The sequence below is a fragment of the Eurytemora carolleeae genome, unplaced genomic scaffold (assembly GCF_000591075.1).
Source record: "Eurytemora carolleeae unplaced genomic scaffold, Eaff_2.0 scaffold1091, whole genome shotgun sequence".
NCBI classification, from domain to species: domain Eukaryota; kingdom Metazoa; phylum Arthropoda; class Copepoda; order Calanoida; family Temoridae; genus Eurytemora; species Eurytemora carolleeae.
The window spans coordinates 34,985-62,299 of record NW_019397388.1 but is presented as its reverse complement, the minus strand read 5'-3'; the positions used below and the strand labels follow the sequence as shown (position 1 = coordinate 62,299).

The 27,315-nt window shown below is 33.6% G+C and overlaps 5 protein-coding genes across 7 annotated transcripts; all 5 read left to right on the top strand.

Moving 5' to 3' along the window:
• The first annotated feature begins 8 nt into the window (after window positions 1–8).
• LOC111714026 (RING-box protein 1A) lies at window positions 9–2,148 on the top strand. Its single transcript, XM_023489026.1, has 5 exons — window positions 9–116; window positions 335–420; window positions 1,104–1,173; window positions 1,606–1,674; window positions 1,879–2,148. The coding sequence occupies exons 1-5, from the start codon at window positions 24–26 to the stop codon at window positions 1,927–1,929; spliced, it is 369 nt and encodes a 122-aa protein (XP_023344794.1). The 5' UTR covers window positions 9–23; the 3' UTR covers window positions 1,930–2,148.
• LOC111714024 (protein C12orf4 homolog) lies at window positions 2,148–10,502 on the top strand. Its single transcript, XM_023489024.1, has 13 exons — window positions 2,148–2,255; window positions 3,104–3,219; window positions 3,714–3,779; window positions 4,141–4,276; window positions 4,561–4,677; window positions 5,024–5,076; window positions 5,462–5,610; window positions 6,116–6,201; window positions 7,583–7,806; window positions 8,020–8,128; window positions 8,899–8,977; window positions 9,036–9,094; window positions 10,188–10,502. The coding sequence occupies exons 1-13, from the start codon at window positions 2,154–2,156 to the stop codon at window positions 10,257–10,259; spliced, it is 1,368 nt and encodes a 455-aa protein (XP_023344792.1). The 5' UTR covers window positions 2,148–2,153; the 3' UTR covers window positions 10,260–10,502.
• LOC111714023 (beclin 1-associated autophagy-related key regulator) lies at window positions 10,461–17,950 on the top strand. 2 transcript variants are annotated; one of them, XM_023489021.1, is made up of 15 exons: window positions 10,461–10,553; window positions 10,781–10,930; window positions 11,014–11,082; window positions 12,563–12,663; window positions 12,728–13,042; window positions 13,138–13,266; window positions 13,554–13,662; window positions 14,458–14,506; window positions 14,612–14,662; window positions 14,857–14,998; window positions 15,421–15,455; window positions 15,842–15,937; window positions 16,489–16,611; window positions 17,025–17,097; window positions 17,729–17,950. In XM_023489021.1, the coding sequence occupies exons 1-15, from the start codon at window positions 10,524–10,526 to the stop codon at window positions 17,823–17,825; spliced, it is 1,569 nt and encodes a 522-aa protein (XP_023344789.1). In that variant the 5' UTR covers window positions 10,461–10,523; the 3' UTR covers window positions 17,826–17,950. The 2 variants fall into 2 exon arrangements, with proteins under 2 accessions (XP_023344789.1, XP_023344790.1); XM_023489022.1 differs by lacking the exons at window positions 10,461–10,553; window positions 10,781–10,930 and adding an exon at window positions 11,320–11,426.
• LOC111714022 (RNA polymerase-associated protein LEO1) lies at window positions 17,950–24,579 on the top strand. 2 transcript variants are annotated; one of them, XM_023489019.1, is made up of 8 exons: window positions 17,950–19,079; window positions 19,636–19,712; window positions 20,273–20,676; window positions 21,382–21,521; window positions 21,752–21,885; window positions 22,814–22,861; window positions 23,399–23,536; window positions 23,614–24,579. In XM_023489019.1, the coding sequence occupies exons 1-8, from the start codon at window positions 17,969–17,971 to the stop codon at window positions 23,971–23,973; spliced, it is 2,412 nt and encodes an 803-aa protein (XP_023344787.1). In that variant the 5' UTR covers window positions 17,950–17,968; the 3' UTR covers window positions 23,974–24,579. The 2 variants fall into 2 exon arrangements, with proteins under 2 accessions (XP_023344787.1, XP_023344788.1); XM_023489020.1 differs by lacking the exon at window positions 22,814–22,861.
• On the top strand, window positions 24,530–27,315 carry LOC111714027 (nudC domain-containing protein 2). The gene is made up of 5 exons (XM_023489027.1): window positions 24,530–24,624; window positions 24,920–25,004; window positions 25,664–25,744; window positions 26,568–26,651; window positions 27,194–27,315. Exons 1-5 carry the CDS (start codon window positions 24,605–24,607, stop codon window positions 27,296–27,298), a joined length of 375 nt encoding a protein of 124 aa, XP_023344795.1. The 5' UTR covers window positions 24,530–24,604; the 3' UTR covers window positions 27,299–27,315.

Sequence of the window (27,315 nt, the reverse complement as noted above, 5' to 3'; positions counted from 1 at the left end):
AGTTGATGATTTATTATCAAATTATGTTGATAAATGATAATTACAGAAACAAATTAAAAATGGAGGTGGACAGTGACTCTGAGAACCAGCCTGGAGCATCCTCCATGATGGGAAAGGTATTTTTGTACTTTTGTATTATTGTATTTTTGTATTTTTACTTATGTACTTTTGTACTTTTGTACTTATGCATATTTGCATTTTTGCATTTTTGCATTTTTGCATTTTTGCATTTTTGCATTTTTGCATTTTTGCATTTTTGCATTTTTGCATTTTTGCATTATTGCATTATTGCATTATTGTATTATTGAATTATTGTATTATTGTATATGATTAGGACAAGAAGAGGTTTGAAGTTAAGAAGTGGAATGCAGTGGCACTCTGGGCCTGGGATATTGTGGTAGACAACTGTGCTATTTGCAGGTAGCTTTACTTCAGTGCTTAGGATCCGCAATATTTGGTTTCCACTTTCCTTGATCCGGGTCTACAAAAATATGCTAACCACGGATCCGGATCCAAGCAAATAATGAAGATACCAATGATAAATACGACAAGAATTCTTTTGTTCTCCAAACAAATCTCAACTGTTGGTGAGGAGGGTTTTTGATTGAAAAATTACGTAGTATCCACTCATCACTTTTTATCAAAGGAGTTAGTTTGTCACAAACTCTATTCTAATCCCTATATCTTTGCAACACAATGTATATTTCGATAGTTTAATTTATGAATTCTGTTACATAATCGAAGGTATACATCATAAGGTTGCAAAGATATATAATTTAGAAACTTTGAGCTTGAGACAATGGCCCAATTCCTTTGATTAAATTATTATTGTGCAAGGGCAAGATATCAACCATAGTCTCGTAGAAATATTTTTGCTTAAAACACATTTAAACTGTGAATTAATAAAAGATTAAAAATTCTTGCTAGTCTCTTAATGATTCGTAAAGTTTAAGCATAATAGTAAATCTTGAAGAAATTTACAGATCGGGTCGGGATCCAGTTTATTTAGGGCGGGATCCATTTTATTTAGGGCGGGATCCAGGATCCGGATCAAAATCAAATGGTTACATTGAATTTATTTATTTTATTTTTATTTTATTAAGGAATCATATTATGGATCTTTGTATCGAGTGTCAGGCTAATCAAGCCTCAGCCACCAGTGAGGAGTGTACGGTAAGATTATTTATTTGCAAAATATAGTTTTTTTAAGCCTTGAATACTAATAGTCTGTTAGTTTATTTTATAGTATCTGACTTCAGAACTTTTGTGGCATTAATCACATTTTCCGATTAAATGTATTCCTCTTGGATATTGGAAACCAGCATGCATGGATAACTTAAAGTTCCCACAGATTATATCGAGATCAAGTGTTGCTGATTAGCACTTATTTTGACTTTAATGAACGGGAGGCTTTAAAGTCATTTCCATGACGGGAAGATTAAACTAAATCTGGGAGAATGGTAAATTTTAAGTGATCTCTCATTGGTAAAGCTTTTTAGGATTTCTCTAGTAAGTGATTATTTAATCTTTCTTCATTCATGCAACAAGTTGATCTAATTCATTCAATAGTTTGTAGCTCATTATTTTAATCTTTAATCTTTGAAGGTTGCTTGGGGGATGTGCAATCATGCTTTCCACTTCCACTGCATCAGTCGTTGGCTCAAGACTAGACAGGTTGGTTGGTTGGTTGGTTGGTTGGTTGGAAGGTGGGATGTTTGGATGCCGGGATGTTTGGTTGCTTGGTTGGTTAGATGGATGAATGTTTGGTCGATTAGCAAGTCGGTGGGTTGGTTGCTTGTCAATTAAGAGTTGTTTGATGGACAAGACGGTCGATCGATTGATTGATTAAGTGAGTTATTAATTTTTTTATTTTTTTAGGTTTGTCCCCTGGACAACCGGGACTGGGAGTTCCAGAAGTACGGTCACTGATTTATTCTCATCACCAGCCTTCTCTGCTTATCAGATCATCCTTTTTCCTCCTTTCTAATTCTATTCATTTACTCCTTTTCCTAACTAGTAATACTATTGCTTTCTCCCAAACCTCATTTTTCATTGATGCTTGATATCAATGTTAGTTCTGCTCTGTTTTAGACTAAATTCTCCTCATTTTATAAATTCAACCAAACTACAGTAAAACTGTTTTCAGAAGAAAGATGGCTGATGTCGATGTTGAGACACTCTTGAAGGCCTGGACCACCGCCTTTACAGAGGAGAATCTTGAATATGCTCAACCTACGGAGGTCAGAGATGAAGAGGTCAGTTTATAGAATATTCTCTAATCGTTTTGGTTTCTGGTATCAATAAATAGACTCCGGATTTTTTTTTGTTTTGAATTAACTACATATTCTCGATATTTGCCATGTCAAAGGAACTTTAGAAGTACAAGTTACAATCCAACAGGGGTGTATATTTTTCTGTTCCCCCCCCCCTGGGGGAAAAAATTGAGAAAAAGGAAAAAGTGAAGGGAAAATGGAAGAGAAAAGGGGAAGAAGATGAGGGAAGGGAAAAAGGGATGAGGGAAGAGAAAAGGGGCAACAGAGAAGGGAAAAGGGTGAAAGGGGAAGAGAAAAGGAAATAGGGAGGAAGGGAAGGGGTAAGAGGAAAGGGAAAAAACCACACACAAAAACTTACATAAAATAGTACCAGTAAGACTTTGAAGTTGACCTTTTTAGCGCACCAAAACGCTCCATTATACTACTTAAATCCAAAGATTTTTCTGCCCTCCCACCGCAGCAAATTTCGAAGTAAACCTGTAAAATAGACCTGCTTTTAAGTCGTGGATTTGGGGGAAAATATGACTCTAAAAGGGGGGGAGGGGGAATATGAGTCTCACAACTAATACACACCCCTGCCATACAATTGTAGAATGTCTTTTCTAATTCACAACAGTACCCTTTTAAACTAACAGTCCCTTAAATTGTATTTGTTTTCACTACTAAGTGAAAAGATTGTAACTTGACAACAAAATTGTTTTTGTAATTTTTCATGGAAAACTTTAAGCTTTAGCTAAGATTCCATTCTTAAGTGAGATTAATGGTAAACTCGGAGCAATGAACGAACTCGTATAGTTCATTTGAAATCCATTTTCATTTTTTTGTTTAAGGTGTTTGGTGATGTTTACCATTCTTTGATACACTCTCCTTTATCTTTAACTATTCTACAGCTAGAGGCCAGCTACGCTTGTACAGTGGAAACCCTTTGTAGAGAGAGAGATTATAAGTAAGTTTTTCTTCTTCAACCTTTCTCTTATTTAGTCGTTAGCTGGAAACTGTTTGTAGCATTATAGCAATAGAAAAGGTGCATGTTGAGAATCAAAAACCAATGTTCTTGAAAGACTTTAACCTCTGTTTTGTTATTTGGAAGCTGTCGGCAAATTCCCATGATTTGATTTAATTCTTGTTGGGCCTTTTTTATTTATTATTTGGTTAATTAATTCAAAGACTTTCTCCCATCCAGGTAAAGGAGTTGTGGATGTGGTGGGGGTTAATTTGCAAGCTTCTGTAAAAGAAATTCGTGCTACGGAATTCTGTTTTTTGGTTTGTTGCACTTTTACAGAGGAAATGAGGACGTTTATCATTTGCCCCCCCCCCCCTTTCTATTCTCAGTTGCGCCAAAGTACACAACAACGATGTTGTTGATTTAAAATTTCTCTTTCAAGTAGAGAGGCTGAGATTTTATGACTCCAAACTGAACATTTATTAATTTATCTCCAGGCTGGGTGAGCTAGAAGCCAGGCAGAATAAGGATATGGCTGATGCGGTCAACTCAGCATCCCAGGGGTAAGTGAAAATAGTACTCATAAAAATTGGATAAAATTTAAATCATGCTTTTTTCCAGTTCATTTTACAAAGTTGAATTAGAGCAATCAGCACAAAATAAAATTATTCTAAGCTTTGCAGAACAAAATTGCTAAACATTTTTACTTGGTAAATTGGTCCTTTAACCGGACAATTAGATTTGGATTTGGATTTGGATTCGGATTTGGATTTGGATTTTGATTTTAATTTAAATTTCAATTTAGATTTCAATTTAGATTTCAATTTAGATTTCAATTTAGATTTAGATTTCAATTTAGATTTCAATTTAGATTTAGATTTAGATTTAGATTTAGATTTAGATTTAGATTTGGTGTTGTATCAGGAATGGTAAAGGAATGACGGAACAGGAAATAAATGTGCTGGCCACCCAGCAGATTGATGAACGAGAACTTCTTATATCTAAGTTTGAATCCGAGCTGGCAACCCTACATAGAACTCAGTTCTCAGAGTTTAGACAGGTTAGCTAGTTTAATCATGTTAGATAGATGTTACAATAATAACCAGATTAATGTGGAATATGAAGACGACATTTAAAATTAATTAAGTGTATTTGATGTGGTATTTTATTTGACAGGGAAGTCAAGGGGAATTTTACTTTACCAAGGGTTTCTTAGCCCAATTTTGGTTATGAAGCATCCAAATAATTAGATAATTTAATTGGAATTCATTACTTTTTAATCAAATAACCAAGGTAATTATACAGAAAAAAAAAATCAATATCCTTACGGCTTTGTCTATCTAGTGGGTTATGTGTGTACATGAAGAGTACAAGACTAGTGCTCAGCACCATCTTGGTTCCTTCCCTAGAAGTGAATCAGCATTCTCTATGTCCTCTCAGACAGAAGTATCCGCCCTTCAAGTATAAACATTTTAAAACATGACAGCGGACATGGGGTGAGGGGAGGGGAGGGTAACATTTTGTAAGACTTGAATAAAATTAACGAACTAGATAGTTTTCTAACTTCAGTTCATTCTTTTTACGAAAAATCATAAAAAAATATATTCACATTATAAAGCTTCTCATTATGTTGGAAAATATTTAAATATTTGTTTAATATTCCCTGACTGACCCGGAAAAAAAATCAATATTTTATTTTTTTCCCAAATTGTAAAAGTGAAAAGCTAGCGTAATTTATATGAATTTTTTGGCCCTTTGATCGGATGGAATTAGAAGATTTTTAAAAATGTATTATTTCTGATTTCAGGAGAGTTTTACTGTTACTCTAGGGGCTCAGATGAAACAAATGCACAATTTACGGTAATTTCTTTTTATATTCATCTATCTTGTAAAAAGTGCCTGGATTTAATCTGAAAAAAGAACTAAAAAAATTCTCGATTTTTCCTTTTTTGTGTTGTAAGTATCATTTAATCACTTTTAGTTGCCAAATGATCCACATGAATATAATTTCATTCAAAAGAATAAAGACACGTGCAACCGTACAATGATCAAAATTGGTCTAAGTCGCCTTTGAACAAATTCGAAGATGAAAATGGCAGACCACATTTTTAAAATGCAGATAAGTGGAAATTTTTATATTACCTGTTCTTCTAGACTACGGGAATAGTTATGACTAAAAATGTTTAAAAAGTCTTGCTGAATTTCTTTTGTTTATTTTATTGGAATACTAAATAAATTTCACTAGACTGGTTGCTGCAAATATCCTGGATCTGTGTAAATATCCATCAGGGGAGGAAGCACTGCCCCAGAGATTGCAAACCAGTATGTCACTCTACTCAAACAATCTCTGTGGATTACTCCTTCTCTCAGATAGCAAGATACAACTCAACTCAGGTCTGCTCATTTTGGTCAACTACTGAAAGGTTTATTATAAAAAAATCATGTTTTACAGAATTTTAATCTATTAGGAATTAAAAACATTTTTGCATTCTTGAAAGAAACAATATTTTCTCAGATGAATTGGCGAGTAGTAATTTTATTGCTCTCCAATATAGAAATTGAGAAGACTAGTTGGGGCCTTAAAATTATGGTATAAGTAGAAATTCTTGAAAGGACTGACTACTGACTAGTGTCGGAAGCGATTGGAAGTAACTCTTTAAAGAGTTCGACGCCTGATCCTTAGATACCCATAAACCCTTTATCTGAGTTACTATGAGGAAGATATTGTCGTTTTTCTATCTTCAACAGAGTTCTCAGATCACTTCTGTAATTGAAATTATAAATTTTCAAATTGTAAAGCAATAATATCGGCGTAAATTTCGATCAGACAACTGTAAAAAGAGAACCATTGTTTAACGAGGGTTTCTGCATTGACAGTTCCTTTAAAGTTACTGTTTAGGTATTACCCGTGAGCTGTCTGATCTGTGTAATAGATCAACAGAGTTCCATTTTCCTACACTAGAGGCACAGCTTCAGAACATTAAGGTAATCATGGGATGGTGAAGGAGACGAGAATAGGATAAATAAAGGGATTGTAAGCGTAATTTCAAGTGACCCTGCATGCAAAAATGACAATGCCGATTAACTTGAGTATGAAGTTTAAAACTTTGAAACCTGATAATTTTTGATTGTGGTTCACCTACAAAAGTGACTTGCGAATAGTAGGAAAACATGAATCATCAGAATGAAACATTCTTAAACTGTAAGAAAAAATACAATACTTAACAATACTTCAAAATGCTTCACAGTATTGATCAGTTATAGGTTTAAAGGGTACCGTTGTTAATCGGATATTGCCATCTTTGCATGAAGGGTCACTAAAATTATACGTAGTCCCTTTAAATTGAAAATAGGACCAGATGGGACGGTCTTCATGATCGAAAACGAACATGCAATAACAAACATGAATAACTTTTAAATTACACTAAAAATTAATTACTTAGAATTCATTGGTTTAAAATAGACAAGGTTTACAGACCGCTTTGTACCCATGGATACACTACGGTGGGGAAACCCGTCGACCCCTTCTTCATTGAATGATTGGTTGTCAGCTAATAATAACAATATATGATGAATTTAGCCAGAAATTGTTTAACTAGGTATAATTATTGAGCTTCTACTCTTGTACACTCTCGGTCACACTTGAACATGTTTATGTTCAAATATCCGTTATATCTAATTTGATTGTCAGCTAATAATAATAATATATGATGAATTTAGTTAGAAATTGTTTAACTAGGTATAACTATTAAGCTTCTACTATAGTACACTCTTGGTCACACTTGAACATGTTTATGTTCAAATATCCGTTATATCTAATTTGGTTGTCAGCTAATAATAACAATATATGATGAATTTAGCTAGAAATTGTTTAACTAGGTATAACTATTAAGCTTCTACTCTTGTACACTCTTGGTCACACTTGAACATGTTTATGTTCAAATATCCGTTATATCTAATTTGGTTGTCAGCTAATAATAACAATATATGATGACTTTAGCTAGAAATTGTTTAACTAGGTCTATTGAGCTTCTACTGTAGTACACTCTTGGTCACACATATTATGTTCAAATATCCGTTATATCTAATTTGATTGTCAGCTAATAATAACAGTATATGATGAATTTAGCTAGAAATTGTTTAACTAGGTATAACTATTAAGCTTCTACTATAGTACACTCTTGGTCACACTTGAACATGTTTATGTTCAAATATACCTTACATCTAATTTATACCGAGTCATGCTTATCAATATTTCTGACCTCAGAATGCAAACTTTTAAATATCATACATCTATGAGTTCAGGTTACCAAGGTAAATTAGAAAATTAGAGTTATAAGTAAGTAATAAGTTTCTTTTCTCATAGGGAGACATCCGTAAATCCAGTTCATGGCGGGAGGACTTCATGAAGAAGAGAGCTGAGCTAGAAGCCCGGCTAGGCGGGGAGCTGGTCAACTCTACCCAGCAGAAGAAGGATTTTAATAAACTGAACAGTGGGGACTTCTACCTGACTAGGCATAGTAATCTTTGTGAGACACATGTCGTCTTCCATCTCATAGCAGAGGATAATCTTGATGATGGAAACGTCAGGTTATATCAATTTCAAAAAAGAAAAAGTTAAACTCATTTTATCCAATCAAAAGTTTCCACCAATTTAATATGTAAATATTTTTATCCAAATACTTGTGAACGATGTTTTATAATCCAAATACGTGGTGGGGGAAGGGGGGGAGATTAGATGACATTGATTGATTGATTGATATATACATATAAATTCTTACAAAAAACATGTTAAATTTTTAGTTCGCGTCACCCTGTAATAATTGGTTTGAGAAATGTGTTGAAAACTGCGTGTTTGAATGATATAACAACAGTTACCATCCCTCTTCTTCTCTCACACAAGATGACAGAGGTAATTACCACAAGGGAAGTACCCAATGTAACCCATCCATCTTTCAATCATAAAACCATACTAAAATTCAAGATACAAATTAGGCCTTTAAAATGTTTTTACATTAAACTCTCAGATTATATAAAACATTTTGGACATTAAGAGTATTTGAAGATTTGATGTATTTGTAGAGATTAGTAGGATTACTAGATTAAAGATAGGATTTCTCTGTGGTACAAGCTAGAGAACATCTCGAGTATGAACACCCTGAACACATATATAGTTTATTAAGATCCTCAGATCTTACTAGACTTGAAACTCAAACCCTCATAAGGCGCCTTGAGCAATCCCTGCAAAGTTTGATTTGATTTTAGGGACAACTTTTATTCACGGGGGTTTGAAGAATTAAATTTGGGGCCCCTTTTAGATCTTATATGATAGATATGAGAGTAAAGCTTTACCTTTCATCAATTTTTAGTTCCAAACATTTTTTCTCGCAATTTTAGATTTTGACAACTTTTTGTTTTTCTAATAAAATATGCGTTAGTTCCAAATGAAAAATGGGTAGAGAAAAATAAAAAATAAAGAGTTCTAGGTAGAAGAAGAAGTAAACTCATAAAAAGATAAATATTCAGAAGTAATTTTGCATCCAAGCTGTTTTCAAACTGTTCTCCGATACCTATAAAAAGTTAAATTCAAGTTGTTGTGGGGGAGAAATCAACTCTTGTGATAATAAATACCCCTGAATTAGAGATAATTATTGGTTATCAGCATTAACATGATTGATCTAGAGAATGACGGTTGCCTGGTGTATGAAGAGAGCTGAGCTTATGTTCAAGTGCATTAAAGGATTTATGATGGAGATGTCAGGTAGAAATATCAAGGGCATATATATGATGTTGATGTTTATCTTGATGCTTTTGTTCAGGTTGGGGAGGGACAGAGGTTAAAACTTTACAGTTTCTTCTTCCAGCAGATATTCATCAGGTGAAGATCCCCCCCCCCCCCCCCTGGTCTCATGCATTGCTTTTCATCTTTATACTTTTTCAATACAATATACAAGTTCTTTTTCTGTTTTTTAGTAATGTTATTTCTTGTATTGAACTCACACAGAATGATACTTTAATAGCGGACTTAAATTCTTTAAATATGATGATCCTAAGATTGAATTCTGCTTTGTGCCAAAACTGAATAATTATACGAAGATAGAGACAAGATAACCGCTGCATTGAACCGTGAAACTAAGAAAGGGATTGAATGTTTTCCGAAACTCGTCTCTGAAATCTCATCCTTTGCGGGAAACCTTTACACTATCCTTGTCGGAGCACGATCATTTGCTATCGACTCGCTTGCAATCAAAATAAGTTGCTATCAGCCTTTCATGCTATCCAAACATTTTCTATCAAACTCATTTGCTTTCAAACTCATTTACTTTCAACTCAGTTGGGATCACATTCATTTGCTATCCGGCCTCAACTCCTATCGACCGATTTGCTATCAAATCTCACTTGCTATCAAGCCAATTTGCTATCGATCCTCAGTTGCAATCAACAATTTTTCTATCAATCATCATTTGCTTTAAAATTTTGACTTGCTCTCGATCCTTATATTTACCAATTTCTTTTTCTAAAAATCGGCCAAAAAAAATAGAAAATTCTTAAAATTCGGAATTTCTCCAGTCTGTGTCAAACGTTGCGTGGGCATGGAGCCGGATTGTTTTTCTCCCTCAAGTAAAGGAACCAACCTTTTGAAAGTGAGTCTGGAGAGCAAGTGAGGCCTGATAGCAAGTGAGGCATGAGTGCAAGTGAGGTCGAGAGCCAGTAAAACAGATAGCAAGTGAATTTAAAGCAAGTGAGGTTGATAGTAAATGAGGCTGATTGCATTTGAGTTGTTAGCAAATTATCATGCTTGTATTAACCTCTAAAGTTTTTATGTACACATCAATGAAAATAACATTTGAAAACAATGGCGCTAATCAAATTGTGTACACTGTGCACTGGCAATTTAGAGTGTACAGTTTGGATTAAAGCAATGTTGGAGGATTTTTTTGACTTGAAGATTGATAATGTTTTATTTTCAGGATGTTTTTGTGAAGTTGACATCCTTACTGACCTCAATATTCAGGGTTTCAACTCCTATCAGGGGTTCTTAAATCTTGGTCGATAGTTTCATTCCAATTGATCAAATAAAATATAAATTTATAGCATATTCTTAAACTTTAAAAAATTCATGCATAACTACCGTTGTTGAAGCATTTATTTAATTTTTCCAAACTTAAACTTTCGTGATCTGTTGTTTAATTACATAACTGTGATACATTTTAATTTACATAATTTATTTATACTATCCTTGAGAACATATGTATTATGTCGTCTTGTTCAGTTTATAATTTACAGATAACATGACTTGAGTTAAGATGGAAGAGAGTCCTTCAGGCTCAGCCTCGGTAAATATCTTCTTCGTTATACTTCTAAATTTGGCGGTCTTGTTCTTTCAAGATTGAATGGCTATAAGATCAAATACCATGGACTGGTTGATAAAAATGTCAGAGAAAATGTTCTATAATTGATGTCTTAAGAAAAAAATGTTTAAAAACATAATAAATAATTATGTTAGATTGAACTAATCAAATTATTAAATAGCAATGCTTATTTAAATGGCAAATTGTTACAGGTCTCGTTTAATGAAGAATGCCCCGTCGAGTTCTCAATTGACCCGGACCAGCCGGAACCGGACCACATGGGTGAAGGTGATAAACCGGTTTTCGGGACCCCGTCTCCTGGTCTAAATTTTAAACTAGTTTCTTCAAATCTAAGGCATAAGGTAAAAAGTTTAAATCTTCATGAACTCAGTCGTTTTTATTAGCTTAGAACTGTTTAAGCGGATTTATTAAATTTGATTTTTAGAGCTATCACAGGAGTGATCTGCCGAAATGTCCATTATGCCATGCTTCAAATCAGAAATTTTATTGCCAGGTAAAAAAACCTATATAAAATACAGCGAAAGATTTGTTAGTGGCAGGATTGGATGATGGTATGATTGATTGATTGATGATGGTTGGGGGTGGTAAATTGTGATGATGATGGTTGACGACTGGAAATTAAAAAGCTCATGATTGATTGGACGTATTGTGTGAAAACTGTTTTTTAAAAGGATGAAATTGTTGTTGAGTAAAGTGCGTTATTTGGTTATGATTAAGCTTAACTTTTCAGATTTTCAAGAAAAATACTTATCACTCACTATAGGTCAACACAGATTCTTGGAAAAACATATATTCTAAAGTTTGAAGATATTTGAGTAAGAAACCGAAGAAAAAATGGTAATTATTCAAAATTGCTACAGATACACAGGTTTCTTTAAAGCATATCAAATTGCTGTATTTGGTCATATTTTCACTTACTTTGGTTATAATTGCGGTATTTGGTTTCAGTGTTAAACTTTATCATTTTACACTCGTTTAAGCTGGTACATTCGAAATGTTTATAACAACACTTTTTTTTATGAGTCTATTCCTACCAAAAAAAATGTTAAACTCATTTCTCATTCAAAAAAATAAACATCCAAATCTTACAACAATGAACTTTTGAAAAGATTTAAATTATTTGCTTTTGATATTATTCGCCCCTAGCAGTTTGCACCAATAAAACATTGAAACCTTATCTCTCACATAAATCTTTCCTCCTCTTCTCTTATTATTGAAAATAACATAAAACGTTTAAAAATAAATCTTATTTAGAAAATTTGTATAATAAATAAAACAAAACAATCTTCCTGGAGCTTTCCTCTTCCCCTTGGCCTTCCTTTTTCACTTCCACTTCCACGTTAGTCGTTCACTTACACTTTCACTTCAACATCCACTTCCTCCTGGTAGGTTCTTGTTCTTGCTTTATCTGACACCATTTTCTCATTTTAAAACAGCAACATTCAAATTTTACGGATTTTGACGAAATCCGAGATTTTTTTGTAGGCAAATGTTTTTAATTCTGATCCCCCAGAACCTTTCCTGAGTAATGAGAGTTGCCACAACAAATTTAGGCCTGATCGGTCCAGCCGATGTTGACGTTTAATAACGTAAAACTACAAACCAAGTTCCATAATTTCAAATATAACCAAATACCGCAATTTAAGAAAATATTTTAACAGTTTTGTTAGTAATTTTGGTTAGCTTAACATCCCTATTTGCAATGATATTGGGGTTTATAAATAGATGTAACTTAATTCAGCATTTTTTTAATTTAACCAAATAACGCACTTTACTCTTATAGATATTCCCAATTGTGACATTAACAATTGGGATACCAATTTTTTTTAGAGAGGCTTAGCCCAGACTTCTACGGAATGATGTTTGTTTGTTTGTTTTGTTTATTTGTTAGTTTGTTAGTTAGTTTGTTTGTTTGTTTGTTTGTTTGTTTGTTTGTTTGTTTGTTTTATTGGTAAAAAGGATCTCTGTTTAAGGGTTGTATAGTGTCTGGAGACTTTGTGCACAGTAGTACCAAATTCTATGAAAGATTTTCTGACAAAAATCTTAGATTCTTCTCTCTACAACGTGATATTAGGTAGGGAAGCGCATTTTATATTTTATCTTTAAACACGAGTTATTGAAAAATATGTTTTATATAGAGAATCAAAGGAACAGATTAGTTCAAAAATTCAAGACATTATTGAGAAGAGAAGATTGAGAGAAGAAATAAAACAAATGAAAACCAAGTTGAAACACATAAAACATCTTATCCGAAATAAAACTGAAAAAGTTCAACAAACCGAACTCTCCTTGCAGAAGTTAAAATCCTCCAACATGAAGCGAACTGAACAGTTGCCTGTGTACGTCAGCAAAGTGGAGAAAATGCGGGTGTCCCATGAAAAATTTCGCAGTGAACATGTTCGTGGTAAACAAAATGAACTTGGGAACGACATGTTTGAGCTCAGCCACATCAGGTAAATATTATAAAATTCGGACAAAATCACTTTTAAAATTTGATTTTTATGAATAAAACCTATTTTAAAAATAAATATGACATTTAATTTTTAAGGTTGAGTTTAGTTCAAAGCTTAAAGGATATATTTCCCATTGAAGAAGTATATCCCTGTAACCCTGATCAATCAGATTTAATGCTGGATTGTTTAGCAGAAGCCATGAGGACATCTTATATACACGGCAGGTTAGGATTTACTCAACAGTTTCTCTAATATTTGTAAACCAAGGATATATTTTATATATATATATCTGTCAAAGTTGTCCACCCTTTTTTGATACTCTACCCCAAATTTAATTGATTTGTCTTAAAAATCATATATCTTATCAATTCGTAATTTAGTGGAATAAAACCCCGTGAGAATATTTTACGTCGATGGAAATCAATGGTGTTAGAAATTAAAGTCAAAATTTACCGTTTTTGGGGTTTTTGGTTTCCCATCATAAAAATAATTTTTTTCTGTTAATTTTTAGATGGGTTTCTACAGAGCAAAGTGGAGAGATGCAGTACAGGGTTGTATCTCCTCTTCTCACCAGCTCAGGAGATTATACCCCTGTATTCGCCCTCATAGCTACAAGCAAAGTAAGTTTTGAAGTTATGGTGCTATGGAAGCGGACCTACTAGGTGTTTGACTTAATTAAATATCAGATTATACTGAATTATAACCCTGTAATTACCTTATTAATTGCTACAAGCATAGAAGGTTTTGAAATTATGGTTCTATGGAAGCGGAACTACCGGGGTATCCTTCCTAGTTAAATATCAGATTATACTGAATTATAACCCTGTATACGCCTTATTAATTGCTACAAGCAAAGAAAGTTTTGAAATTATGGTGCTATGGAAGCTGATCTACCGGGGTATCCCACCTAATTAAATATTAGATTATACTGAATTATAATCTCTGTATATATGCCCTTATTTCTACAAGCAAATGAAGTTTCGGAAAAATTGTGCTATGGAAACTGACAGAGTAGATTTCCGACCTAATTATCAACAAGACTTGAGAAATTCTTCTCTAAACAAAGTTTCCTTAAAATCAAGATCTCGTCCATTCTAATATTATATTCTGATTTGCATGTCACAAGCGTTATTTTTTCCCATGAAATCTCAAATGACTTTGATACTTGAATTGGGCCTTGACGTTTTGGCTAGTTGCGATGCCTGTGCATTTACCCTTGCACTGTGATGGTGGGTTTGCGTGTGCTGCGGCTGTGACAGTAAGCTATACTTGAGAAGTTGCAACCTAGGAAATTGTACATAAAGGAAAATAACATTTGGAAAAATTGGAGACTCTCGTGAAATTTAAACTGGGTAAAGTGTCTTCCTGATTTTCTTTTTAAAAAAATTCGTTTTAATATTTATTTGATTTATTAGGAGGGATCAGTTGGAGTAGAACCAATGCCAGCCTTTAATATATCAGCAGGAACCTTCCAAAATATTCAAAATAAATTTCAAATATTTACTTTGTAATTTTTACAAAATCTAATGAAGAAATTGAATAGAATTTTGATGGTTTCCTTGAGTTTAGGATTAACTTTGCTGACTCAACTCATAAAACTAATTGCTCATATTACCGCAGGAATTGTTCTTAACGGATTAATTGATAGTTTTTCAAAAACACCGATTTTTTTTTATATAAAGAAATTTTATACAATAGTTTCAAAAGTTCAGTCCAACAAATCTTAACGAGATACTTGGCTCAATTGAAATTATAGTTTTTTCAATGTGAAATTGTAGAAAATTGAATAAAGAATTAAGACCTGTTTTCTCTAGTACCTTTACCAATAAAACTAAGCTACGCTGATTTCGGTGTGATTGACACAAGCGAGTACAGGTTCGCGAAGAAAGTAGCGAAACTGAACCTTAACACCATCAGCCTCAGTCTAGCCCTTGGGGTCAACCCTGTTATACTCAGGTAGTTATATAGTCTAGACATTGCATTTAGATATCTTATACAGGGGGAGGGGGGCTGAGACTTCATCCCTCCTCCCCCCCCCATCCTATCAAAGGGAAATATTTGGTTACAAGGGGGTATTCAGGTGAAGAGACCCAACCTTTACAAATTTCTATGTACGCCCCGGATTCCTTTAATTATTAAAAAGGAACGAGAATTGCCGAGAAGGAAAAATAGCAAGGCAAGGAAAGGTATAGCAGGAGTATGGGAAGAGAAATATCAAATACACTTCCAAGGAGAAATGAAATAATTATTTAAGAATGATAATTTATAAGAGGTTGAAGGATATAAATAAGTAAACATGCCTTAAAAGCTCTTGCAATTGAGATTATAATGAAGTTTCGATGAATTTTACAATCGTTTACCTTTATTTTTTGTTTTAGGCCTTGTCAGACTGTCTACAATGTTATAACATTAGGAACAAATACAATTATTTAACTTACTTCTTTTGACAGAAAATCACAAAATTCATATTTAATTTTGAAAGTATGATATTTTCATAGGGAAAAGGGGTAACATTTTTTGTGCCATGAAAATAATTTTCTCGAGCAAAATAAATTAAAATCGAATGTATAATGTTTTTGACCGGAAATATGCCGTTTTTTCCATTTCAATGGTAATTTATTTTTATCATTAACTACATTAAATATATTAAAAATCAACTCATTAAACTTAAAACTTTAAACCCAGACTAAAAACATTCCCGTGGCCTGGTTCATGAGTTATGATCGGACAACCAAACAAACAGAGATTACTACTTTATTAAGATATTATGTAGAGATAATATATTTGTTGCCTGAGTAGTAAAGCACCTATTGGATAGTGTCCCTGTCTCTCCTGTTTACGGGGTGGATGGTGTATTAGAGGAATCTATATCTGAGTTCCCGTATTTTGCTCTTGGTAACTACCGACCTTCTCATAGATTTATATACACTTTCAGTTTTGATGTTCAAAGAGCTTTAGAAAAGAAGAAAAAAATTGTTAAATCTAACTTACCTTTAAACTTAAACTTAAATTTTTGTTGAACATACAGGGTTATAACAAAGGATGAGAATCAAGTGATGACCTTAAAAACAACGGTATGAAGGTTAAGTTTGAACTTTTTCCCAAAGTATAACCTTTCAATAGTAAATTTAATGATTTGGTGAAGAAAGAATCAAGTTCGAAACTGCAGGGAACTATTGAGAAAATTGACTGAACAATATCCGTGTAGTCAGTCGTCTTTGAAGTATCATTATTTGTGAATAGCCCAGTGCCTAAAAGTTATCATTATTTTATTACTATGAATTAAGTTAGTTCTTCTATCCTCGCCCCACAACTTACTCCTGAAAAAGAGCAACCTCGTGATATGCTATTCCAAGTCAAAGGAAGGTTGTTCTATTTCAGAATGAGGGGCGGGGGGAGGGATTCCACGGCATGTTTAATAAGAATTAACCGACCTTTAACTGTAGAACAATCTGAATACAAAGTGTCTGACTGGGAGACGGAGATACACCGTGAGAGTGAGGAGCTGAGGAACCAGGAGGATGAGGAAGAGGAACCAGACTGGGAACCTGATGAAGAACATCTTCAAGGTTAGTATTCCCCTTCCTTCCTTCTCTGGTAACCAGGAGTACAAGGATGAACCAAATGAAAAATTAGTATCCCCCCCCCCTCAACCAGGAGGATGAGGAGGAGGAACCAGACTGGGAACCTGATGAAGAACATTTACAAGGTTAGTATTCCCCTTCCTTCCTTCTCTGGTAACCAGGAGTACAAGGATGAACCAAATGAAAAATTATTTTCAAGGTTTTTTTTCCAAGTTCTGGCGCTTTGGTTCCTATATTATATAAATTTGTTACCAAGGGAGCATTTTTTGTTACAACACGGTTATGATCCAGTTACGGTAAGACCTTCTATCATCGGCTATAGGTAGCCTGCCTACATACTGACTCTCTGCTTTGTATTTGCAGGAGATGATAATAATAAATGAATAAATAATATTTAGAATGGGAGAGTGTAACCTCTGAAGATGTATCCGACACCCTCTCATCCTCTCCCTCAGATCATACTCTAGAGAGGTCCAATTTTTATTATTTTTCATTAGCATTCGAATTTCAGTTATGTCAGTATAATGATTTTAATAGTTAAAAAGACTGAGGACTTAGAAGTGACTCATCATCTTGAAAAATCAAAAGAAAAAAGTGACACGTCTGATGTACACCGGTACCCTTTAAATCTCTGTCTGAGTCTGTAGCTTGAAAAGTGTTAAATTCTGACAATGTCCTCCATCGTTTATCCGCAAGTTAACTTTTCAAGGAAATTAATTGTGAAAATAGCTATTTTCAAAGGGTTAAGAAACCTAGATTTCTCATTCATTTTTCACTGGGCAAGGCGTTAAGGGTACTAACATGGCACTTTAAAAATGGAAAATCACTTAAAATTAATTTCTTGTTTGGATTCTTTTGTTTTAACCAAATGCTTCTCGCCAACTCATTCTTTAAACATTTAAACTTTCATGTTCATCTAATGCGACCGGTTTGCACTTAAACATCATGGAATTTCTCTATATTACCTAAATTTCTCCAGATTAACTTAACAGACTGGCTCAGTCTTGCACTCCTTGCACAGCCATTTTGACGTTTCGAGTCCCAAACGGACACATTATGCAAAACATTTATCAATTTGTATATTTAACATTGTGTTTATTAGGAATCCCTCTGTGCCATCCTCCAGTCTCAGCTTTGTGTCCTCTACGGTCTCTTCTCTGCTCTGGGGGATTGCCAGTCCGAAATCCCCGCGCAAATAGATTAATACAATATTATCAAATTTTCAAATATTTGTAAGTCTGACGATGTTTTTTTATAAGCAGATGTGTTGTACCTACTTTATAATTATTCATACTGAAAAAATGTACTTGAACTTATTTTCAGATTGCCAAGTAATGACAAAATGTCGGATACGAGTTTGTCAGGTGATCTGGAGCTAGGTTCTAAACAGACCCCTGAGCTAGCTGGAGACCTTGAGGATCAAGTGAACAACCTAAACTCATCAAACCTTATTAATAGTCTTAAAGATTTGTCTGAAGCTCACAATGGCTCAACACACAAAATGACGAGCTCGGAGCATAATGGATTAGAGAATAAAGGTGGTGACTCCGCCCAACCTAGTTCAACAGAAAATGGGTTTAAACCTTCAGAGAAGGAAATTCCCGAAAATACTGAAAATATGCGACCTGATATTGAAAGTTCAGATTATGAATCCAATTCAACTGAAAACAATAAAGAAAGTAATGGTGATGGCTCAGTCTCAGAGTCTGGACAGAGTGCCGGAGATCCTCTGGATAATCCTCTAGAAGCTGAGGACAATCCCCTGGAAACTGAAGATACCGACTCATCGCATCCTGTAGAAAACCCGCTAGAATCAGATGATCCCCTGGACCTAGAATACCGGGCTTACAAGGGGAATGAGAATGAAGAAAATACACCAGACGGAAATGAACAAGTTGATGAAATCAACGACGGAAGTCCGGACACTGATGAAAAAAGCCCAACAGATGGCGAGAAAGTAAAACCTGAAAGTTGTGAGAAGGATAAAACAAGTCCCAAAATAAGTAATAACGACGAAGAAACCCCGGAGGAACTTGAGAAAGATTTCGAAAGACCAGAAGTAAATGAGAAAGATACTGAAAGAGAGAAGGATGACGAGGATGATGAGAATGATGGAACTGAAAACGATAATGAAATACCTGGGGAAGAAAATGATGAGAATGTTAACGAGAAAGATCCTCTGATGACAGGAACAGCTGAGGAGGAGAAGGAGGAGGGGGATGAAGAACAAACAGAAGAAACTGAAGAGAGTGCAAAATCTCAACCTAAACCTGTCAGGATCCCAATCATGATGTTCAGAAATGAGACTGAACTAGAAGAAGAAGATGGGGAGAAAGCTCACGATGATGATGAGGAACATCCTGAAGATCTGATTGAGATCGAGGGAGAACCACAGATTGCAGAGAATCCTTTCTCTGAAGGACAAGAGGCGCTCTCTACCACGGCACCCGGAGGTATTTATTATATTTCTATCTGCCCTGTGACTTCACTGCGTTACAAAAAATATGATTTAAAATTAGATTGTGCTGGTTAAAAATGTTGTCAATAGCTGAATTCTTATTAAATTGTAACATTTTGTCCTCTGAAATTCAGTGCTCAAAATTTATCCTTTTAATAAATAAATTCTCTGTGATGGTAATTAATTATAGTAGTTGAACTTGTTACGATTAGACGAAACTACTTTTTAGGACAATTCGTTATTTTACTAGAACGGAGAACAACTAGCCCTACTTATTTCAACGACATTTAGCCTAAACTTTGGCTTCTTTTTACTTCAAAAATGCATAAATGCTTTTTTCAAAATATGTTAAAGCTATAATTTACAAAACCATTATTTATAATAAAAAAAAAATTAAGATTTCGATTGAACCTAGTTTGAAAATAAAAACACTGAAACAATTTTCTTCGAAAATATTTTACTTACATTTTCATTTCGAATATTACATTTAATTGATAATATATAGTTTTGGTTGTGAAGATATGGCAAAAGCTAAAGCATGTAATGTTCAGGGGATCCTTTAGATGAGGCTGATAGTTCCCTAACTGAAGGAGCAGTTGAGGATTCTACTAATGGATTTCTAGATCAGGTTAGTTTATGTTCTGAGGCCAAGTGGATTATAAAGGAGATTTTCTGATTATTGTAATAATATTCATAGAGAAACTATTCAAATAAAATCAGTATTTACGAATATCTTATCAAGTATGAAAATGATGGACTTTTTCTTTGGTAGCTTTTTTTCACCATTTTTGTTTTTGACCTTTGTCTTTTCTTTTTTATAACCTTATTTGCTCTTTTTTAATGAAAAAAGAATAATGACAACACTTCATGAAGCAGATACTAGAGCATATATTAGAACTTTTACGATATTATTTTAACAAGTTACTTCTAACAATAATCTGTCAATTATCAAAATCTCTTTTGCAGTTCAACTCAGACGCAAATTTTTTTTTTTAAGTGCGTTAAAACTTGATTGAAATAAAAACCCTTCTTTAACACTTTTTAATTTATTTGTTTACTAACAATAATTTACATTTACAAATAGTTGAATGAAAAATGATATACAAAAAATTAATTAAGAGAATTTTTCTTTTTTGTCTTTTTCGAATATTAATCTTGACCACTATTGATACAATATTTTGCTACTAGGTTAACTCTGGAACAATAAACAGTTCTCAATTTATGTCGGCAATCGTTGATTTGCCGGAGAAACCTGTCCGCGGCTCTTACAAAAAGCGGAAACGGGAACTCAGCGATGATGATTCCGATTACGAAGAAGAGGAGTACACGCCTAGATCAAGAACGGCTAGAAAAAGAAAACCAACCGCGAAAGTGTCGAAATCTAAAAACTCTCGAAACTCTAAAAAAGTGAAAAGTGGAACAACGCGACGCGGAAACCGGTCGCGGGACGCGCTATTTGCGTGTCTTGAGTGCGATTATAGCGCTGAGACTATTGGGGAACTGAATATTCATGTCTACGGGAATCATGATAGCACTTGTAAACCAACATTTTTAGACATGGCTGAAGCAACCGTGGCCAAATTAGCAGATAGGTATTTCAACTTTTTTTTCAACTAATCATTCATACTTAGAATTTTCAACGATACGGATGACGGATTAGATATTTTTCGAATCAATTCTCAAATCCATTTCATTCCTTTAATAAGTTTTTCACTGGTTAATATAATGTATTACATTTTTTGGTGAAAATACTCTGGAAAACTTACAAAGTGTTGCCATATAGGTTTCAAATGGTAGAAAATTTCGTCCGTTGGTTACCAATTTTTATTTCTTTCGTACAAATCATTTTTCTCCCAGTTGGGAGAGGGGGGGGGCCGGGAGGGTATTTATTTTCAATACACCTTACACCCCTGATTTATTACGTATTTATACATTTTTGAAATACCAATGTAAATGTCCTGAAAGTTACTGACGGAAAGTAAAAAAAAATATCTGCATAAGTTTAAATTATTAAGTTTTGATCAAATTTTTTCCCCTCTTTCTAAAATAAATTTTAATTTTTATCCGAAGTTCTTGTTAACTGATTATTTAGATTTGTGGCTTCTCTACAATAGTAACTTGCGCACAAGATTGAAGAAATTATCAAAATTAAACAATTTTTGAATCAGAATAACAACGTTATTTTATTTTTTATCAGATTACGGTTTCAAGGGTACCGTTGTAAATCGGGCATTGCCTTACCATGTTCGCATGGAGGGTCACTTAATATAACACTTAGAGTCCCTTTAATATTTTAGGCATGGAACCTCTCGTACCTCGTTACTGAAGGTTCTAATGGAGGATTTTGGTCACGTCGTTGAGGTTCCAACCAATACTGCTCGGCGGATACTAAACCGTTCTATTCGATACGGTATAGAGCTCGGCAGAATACGATATGGTAGGATTTAGTAACTTTTACTGACAGGAAAACTTGTTTTTTTTAGAATTTTGATTAGGTTTTTCTCAAACTCTTTTAGGAATAATTACTTTAATAAATTCTCTTATTTAGTGATAATTTTTTTAAAAATCAACACAATTTTAATTTCCTGGATTCTGGAATCTGGATGCGATATCTACTTCTAACGTTGATTTTTATATGATTGTTTGATTGATTGGTTGATTACTAAGGTGAACCTGGTCAGCGTGGCTCCCAGAGTATTTGGTTGCCGCTCAAGGAGAACAGGAAGAGTCTTCTCAACAGATATTTGAGGAATCCTGACTCATTGTACGTTGACGATCAGGACTCAGCTGACGATCCGGAGGTAAATACATTAAAAATGTTTCAAAGTATGTTTTAAGTTGTATTTAAATCAGGGGGGCTAAGCGGGTGAGCCCACCCTCTGGATTAGCGAAAACTATGCTTTGAAGAGGTATGCAGTACGAAGCCAGCCCCCCTCCTCCGGACAAATTTCTGTACACGCCCCTGATCATAATGTACAAAATCTATAGGACCTTTTGTCAGAGATAAATCAGTCACACATTTATAAATCCTCGACGACATTTGAAATTAAGAAAAAAACGAGTACGGCGATTATTTTACTGTTTTCAGGTTACAATTGTATTAATTTTGGGGGTTTAGATCTTTCTAAAGGAAGTGGTCATAATTACTTGAAGGAGCTATGAATTACAGTTAATTTTGTACTTTGTAAATTTCATGATCCGAAATGATCGTAGTTCTGAACTTATTCAACGTGGTTTAGACATGGAGTATGGAATAGAAGGGAGATATAACTGACGCGGTTCGCCCGACCATATGATTATACATGCTTTGCAGGCGGGTACTTCATTTCAATAAGAAATATTTGTCTGATGTACATTTACTGCGTATACAATAACCTATTCTGAATATTTCATATACAAATGGAGCACCCGTCTGCAAAGCATGTATAATCATATGGTAGGGCGAACCGCGTCAGTTATATCTCCCTTCTATTCCTTACTCCTTGGATTTAGACTTAAGAAATCCGTTGTTAATGGCCGGTTTTTCTCCAAAACTCGGGGGAAAATACTTGTATCATCCTAAACATGATAACACTTAAATTGTGTTCAATTATGATTTTTCCATTTTTTTCTTTCAAAAGAAACGTTTTTGTTTTTTAAACCATTTTGGTTTGATATAATTGATATTTTCATTCTTTATTTTTTATGTTTTTATGTTGTTTTAATTGTCATAAGAGGAAATTTTTAAAGGCTTCGCTTGCATCTGTCAAGAACAGACTTTCATCTTCCAATATTCAGGTCATTTTTTTAGTTTTTCTTTTGGTTTGCACATTTTTGTTTGTTATATAATGGAGTATGTATGGAGGCACGTACACTTGTGTTTTTAGAAGTATTTATGTGTTGCACTGTGTAAAAAGAAGACGTATTATTACTGTAAAGGGTGTTTAATTAAAATCCTCCTTATTCAAATATGAAGGAATTTTTTTATTTTTAATATGCACAACTTTTTTTGTTATTTAGTCGAATTTATCAATTACTGTGATTTTTATTAAATTGATAGCTTTTCAAAATTGTCTGTATTATTATTATTATTGGTCTTCAATCTCAACAGTATTGTGGCTAAGTATAGTTGAGGGAAATTTGAAACAGGCCATTAAAAAGAACTTGGATTTAAAAAGAGGATTTTTATTGATTGTTATGTTTGGAAAGCATTTAACAAGAGTGGAAACCTTTTTTCACTCTACAAAAATATTGCTGATTTGTTCTTTTAATATGCTGCTGTTCATCGTTCATGGCATACTTTATTAAAGCGTTTAAATTCATATTCACGTATAGGTGACTCCATCGAGTCAAGGGAGTAGATCAACGAAGAATTCCGGGGGTCGAGGTCGAGTAATTAAACCTGCGGTGGACGACGATGAAATCTGCGTGGTCGAAGAGAAGCTCACTCCCCTGGCAAAGATGAAGGCAAAGGTAAATTGATTTGATTACTCACTTTTTTTAGTAAAATGTTAACTTTGTAGATGATTTTGAATGTAAATTTTATTTAGGCATATGCTAACGCGAAAGCTGCGCTTGCCAAGAAGCTACCTGCCGCCTTCCTGAAAACAGGCGCTACAAAAATGGTTCGCATCGGACCTGGCGGCATTGTGCGCGCAGAAGGCGGGAAAATCGTGACAACCCTTGGTAAACTGTCAGGAAGCAAGCTCATCCCGATCCCCAAGAAGCGTCCTGTGGTCGAGGAGAAGATAACGGTTGTGGAGAAACCGAAGCCGACGGATGATGGAGATGATGACGACCTCACCTGTAACACGTGTCTCTCCAGCTTCTGGTATAAGAACGAGCTTCTTGAGCACATGAAGAGTGCGCACAATATCGGGAAAACCGAGCCAGCTGCTGTTAAATCTTAATGTACAGTTGTACTGTTCAGTGGACAATATTATCGTACTGTCAGCGCAGTGTGTAAAGTTGGAGCATATGAAGATGCATTACAATGATGCCATGCTTTATTTAAAAATATTTTTTTGTCTCTTTCATAGATACTCCTTTAAATTTTGTCTAATCTCAAATTAAAATGTGAAGATATTATTATGTGCAATCGTACATAAAGAAAATTGTTTTAGGAGACTATTCTTATTTTTTCTCCGAAATATTTAGTGCTTGTAAAAAGTTTTTTTTTTTTGTATTATTTCATTAATAACTCCATAGTTCACTTAACATACAACTATTGGTATTTTATTAATTATGAAAATGAAAATCATGAGTTAAAGGAGACAGTTAATGACAATACAGACATTTCCCTTTAACAATTAAAATAATGGTTTAATAACTTGGTTCTTGTTTAATAATATCATGATCTATATTTGGCAAGTTGTTTCAAAACTATAAACCTTTCTTCCCAATCTTGTTCGTATATTTCGTTGTTGTAATAAAGTTTGCATTTTGGTTCTAACTGGAGAAAGTATAAATGTTATTTCTAAATCTAGTGATTGATTGATCGGTGGTTGTTTCAGAAATATGTAATTGAGAAAATGCATCAAGATGGCAAGTTTTGAAGAAAGGTAAATAAAGTTCTCGAGGTTCTAGCTAATCAGACAACGGGAACAATAGGATACATAGTTATCTTCAGAAATCCATCAAGAGATGTAACATTGATTTTCTGCATGGATTATGGTGTATTGAATTTTAAGATGATGATTTTAATCACTAAAACTAAGTGGGAATTTTAACAGATTAAAAACTCCTATTAAGAGAGGCGTANGAGGATCAATTGAACTTCTGCGTATTAATCCATTTTCCAAAATTGTTCATTTGTTATTATTTGTATTTTTGTGCACTGTACTGTACATTGTACAGGAGTGGGATAGTTAGCTGTACAACAGATTGGGGTCGCTGGTATCAAACTGTAACGGATGTTACAATAGAAGTCATTTTGGAACAGGTGAGCAGCGAGCACATCTGTTTAAATTCAACGTTGGTTCCATGTCAAATCATTTAATCCATTGCGCATTGTATTACATCATATATTCACCTGAGTTCGAATTTGAGCCGCGGCTCAAATATGGTTGGTTCCACTTAAAATTGTATTCAATGTTTCAAGAAACCGGTTTTTGGTAGATTCGAGACGCTACTTAAATTCATGAAATTCGGACACTGATGTCTAAACTTCTGTTATGAATCTCAGGATCAAGCTTTCACATCCATCGATCAATAGATTGATTTAATTCCTCTTCGAAATTCCATAGTAGAACTCTGAAGGGATAACTTTAATTGCGAGATCAAGCATCGATCCTCAAATTTAAAAGTCCCAACATTGGATATCGAGATCAAGAGTTCAAGATTAACAATATCCACACAAAATTAAGTTCTGATCTCTGTATAAACTACGTTTAAGTATTAGAAAAGGTGCAGGCTGAAAACCTCCATTGTTTATTGACTTGAAAGGGTTTTATATCGTAATTTCATGAATTCTGCTGGACCAATTATTCAAGGTTTGAAATTTTAAGTTTTATACCATTAGGTTGCAAAGATCAAATAAACTTTTATTAAACAAAAATATTGAATATTATTTTTTTGTGATATATAACTGAATTGATTAAGGGCACCACAGGTCGTGAGGTTAAAGTTGATTTGTCCCCAAGTAGAATATCTTGTTCAGTCAAAGGAAATATTATTTTCCAGGTAAATCTTTCATCTTAATTAATCTATCTATCTTATCTGTCATCCATATATATTAACCCATTAAAGCTATTTATATTATTAATCCATCTAGCTTTCGAATATATGTTATTAATCCATCGTATCTAATCCATCCATCTATCTATCCAATAATATTAATCCATTGTATCTAATCTATTCATCTATCTATCCAATATATCTTATTAGTCCATATTATCTAATCTATTTATCTATTTATCCATCTATCCAATATATCTTATTAATCCATCCTATCTAATATATTCATCTAGTTATCCAATATATCTTATTAATTCATTTTATCTAATCTATTAATCTATCTATGCAATATATCTTATTAATCCATCGCATTTTAACATATCCATCTATCTATCCAATATATCTTATGAATCCATTGTATCTAATCTATCCATCCAATATATTTTGTTAATCTATTTTACCTAATCTATTCAATATTCATCTATCTATCCAATATATCTTATTAATCCATCGTTTCTAATCTATCCATCTATCTATTTTAATATTAGTACGCAATTTAAAAAAAATTACCTCCGACATCTGATTTTTTTTTATTTTACGTTTTTTTATGTTGTTTAAAGTTGTGGTTTGTTATATGAGGAAAATTTACATTTTTTAGGTTTTTAATATTTTTGGGGTTTGTTTATATTTTGAAGTGCAGTTTATATTTTTGTAAATATTTGTCTGGGTTTTTATAATTTTGTCAAGGTTGGGTTATATTTTAAAAACTTTCTGGCTTTAAATCTTTCTTTTCAAATCAATGTTTAAAATCAATTAGTTCATGTTTCAGGGAATATTTTTTGATAAAATAGTTGAGGATGAATCAACCTGGACTATAGAGGATAGAAAACTGTTGAGAATATTACTTGTTAAGGTATAAATATTAGGTTCTGTAGATGTAATTTCATGGAACCTTCCATTTATAAAGAGAACGGTACATTTTAAATCTTTCTCTGATCATGGATGACGGATACATCCATATTTTTCTAGCTGAAAATTGGTTATTTTCTCTTTACGAAGTGTCTTGCAGATTTATGCTGCAGAAACACTTAAGAAAATGAGCACAATCCCACAATTTTTAGATAGAAAATAAATTTATCTTTCTTATTGGTACTTTCGAAAAGCGGTCATGCTTTTCTAAAAATGAATGCCCGATTAATAACTGTACCCTGGAAACCTTTATATAATCTATAATGTGGAAGATATTGTCTTGTAGGTTTAAACATATTTAATTCTGATGTTTTCCTGCAGTAGAAATGCGAAAGTCACTAATGTAGTGAAACCACAATTGAAAATAATCAATTCATTGATATTTAATTCATAATTTATCAGACAAAGCTTTTAAGGTTCTCTTTGAGAAAAAAAAATAAGAATTTTCTGATGTTTTAATGAATAATATCAAGATATTAATTACAGAGTAGAGTGGGCTTGAACTACTGGAAGTCTCTGCTTGAAAACCAATATGAACCTAATTTACTTGTTCTGACACAGATGAGACACAAACTTGATTTAGAAAGGTAAACTCCATGCAACGGTGT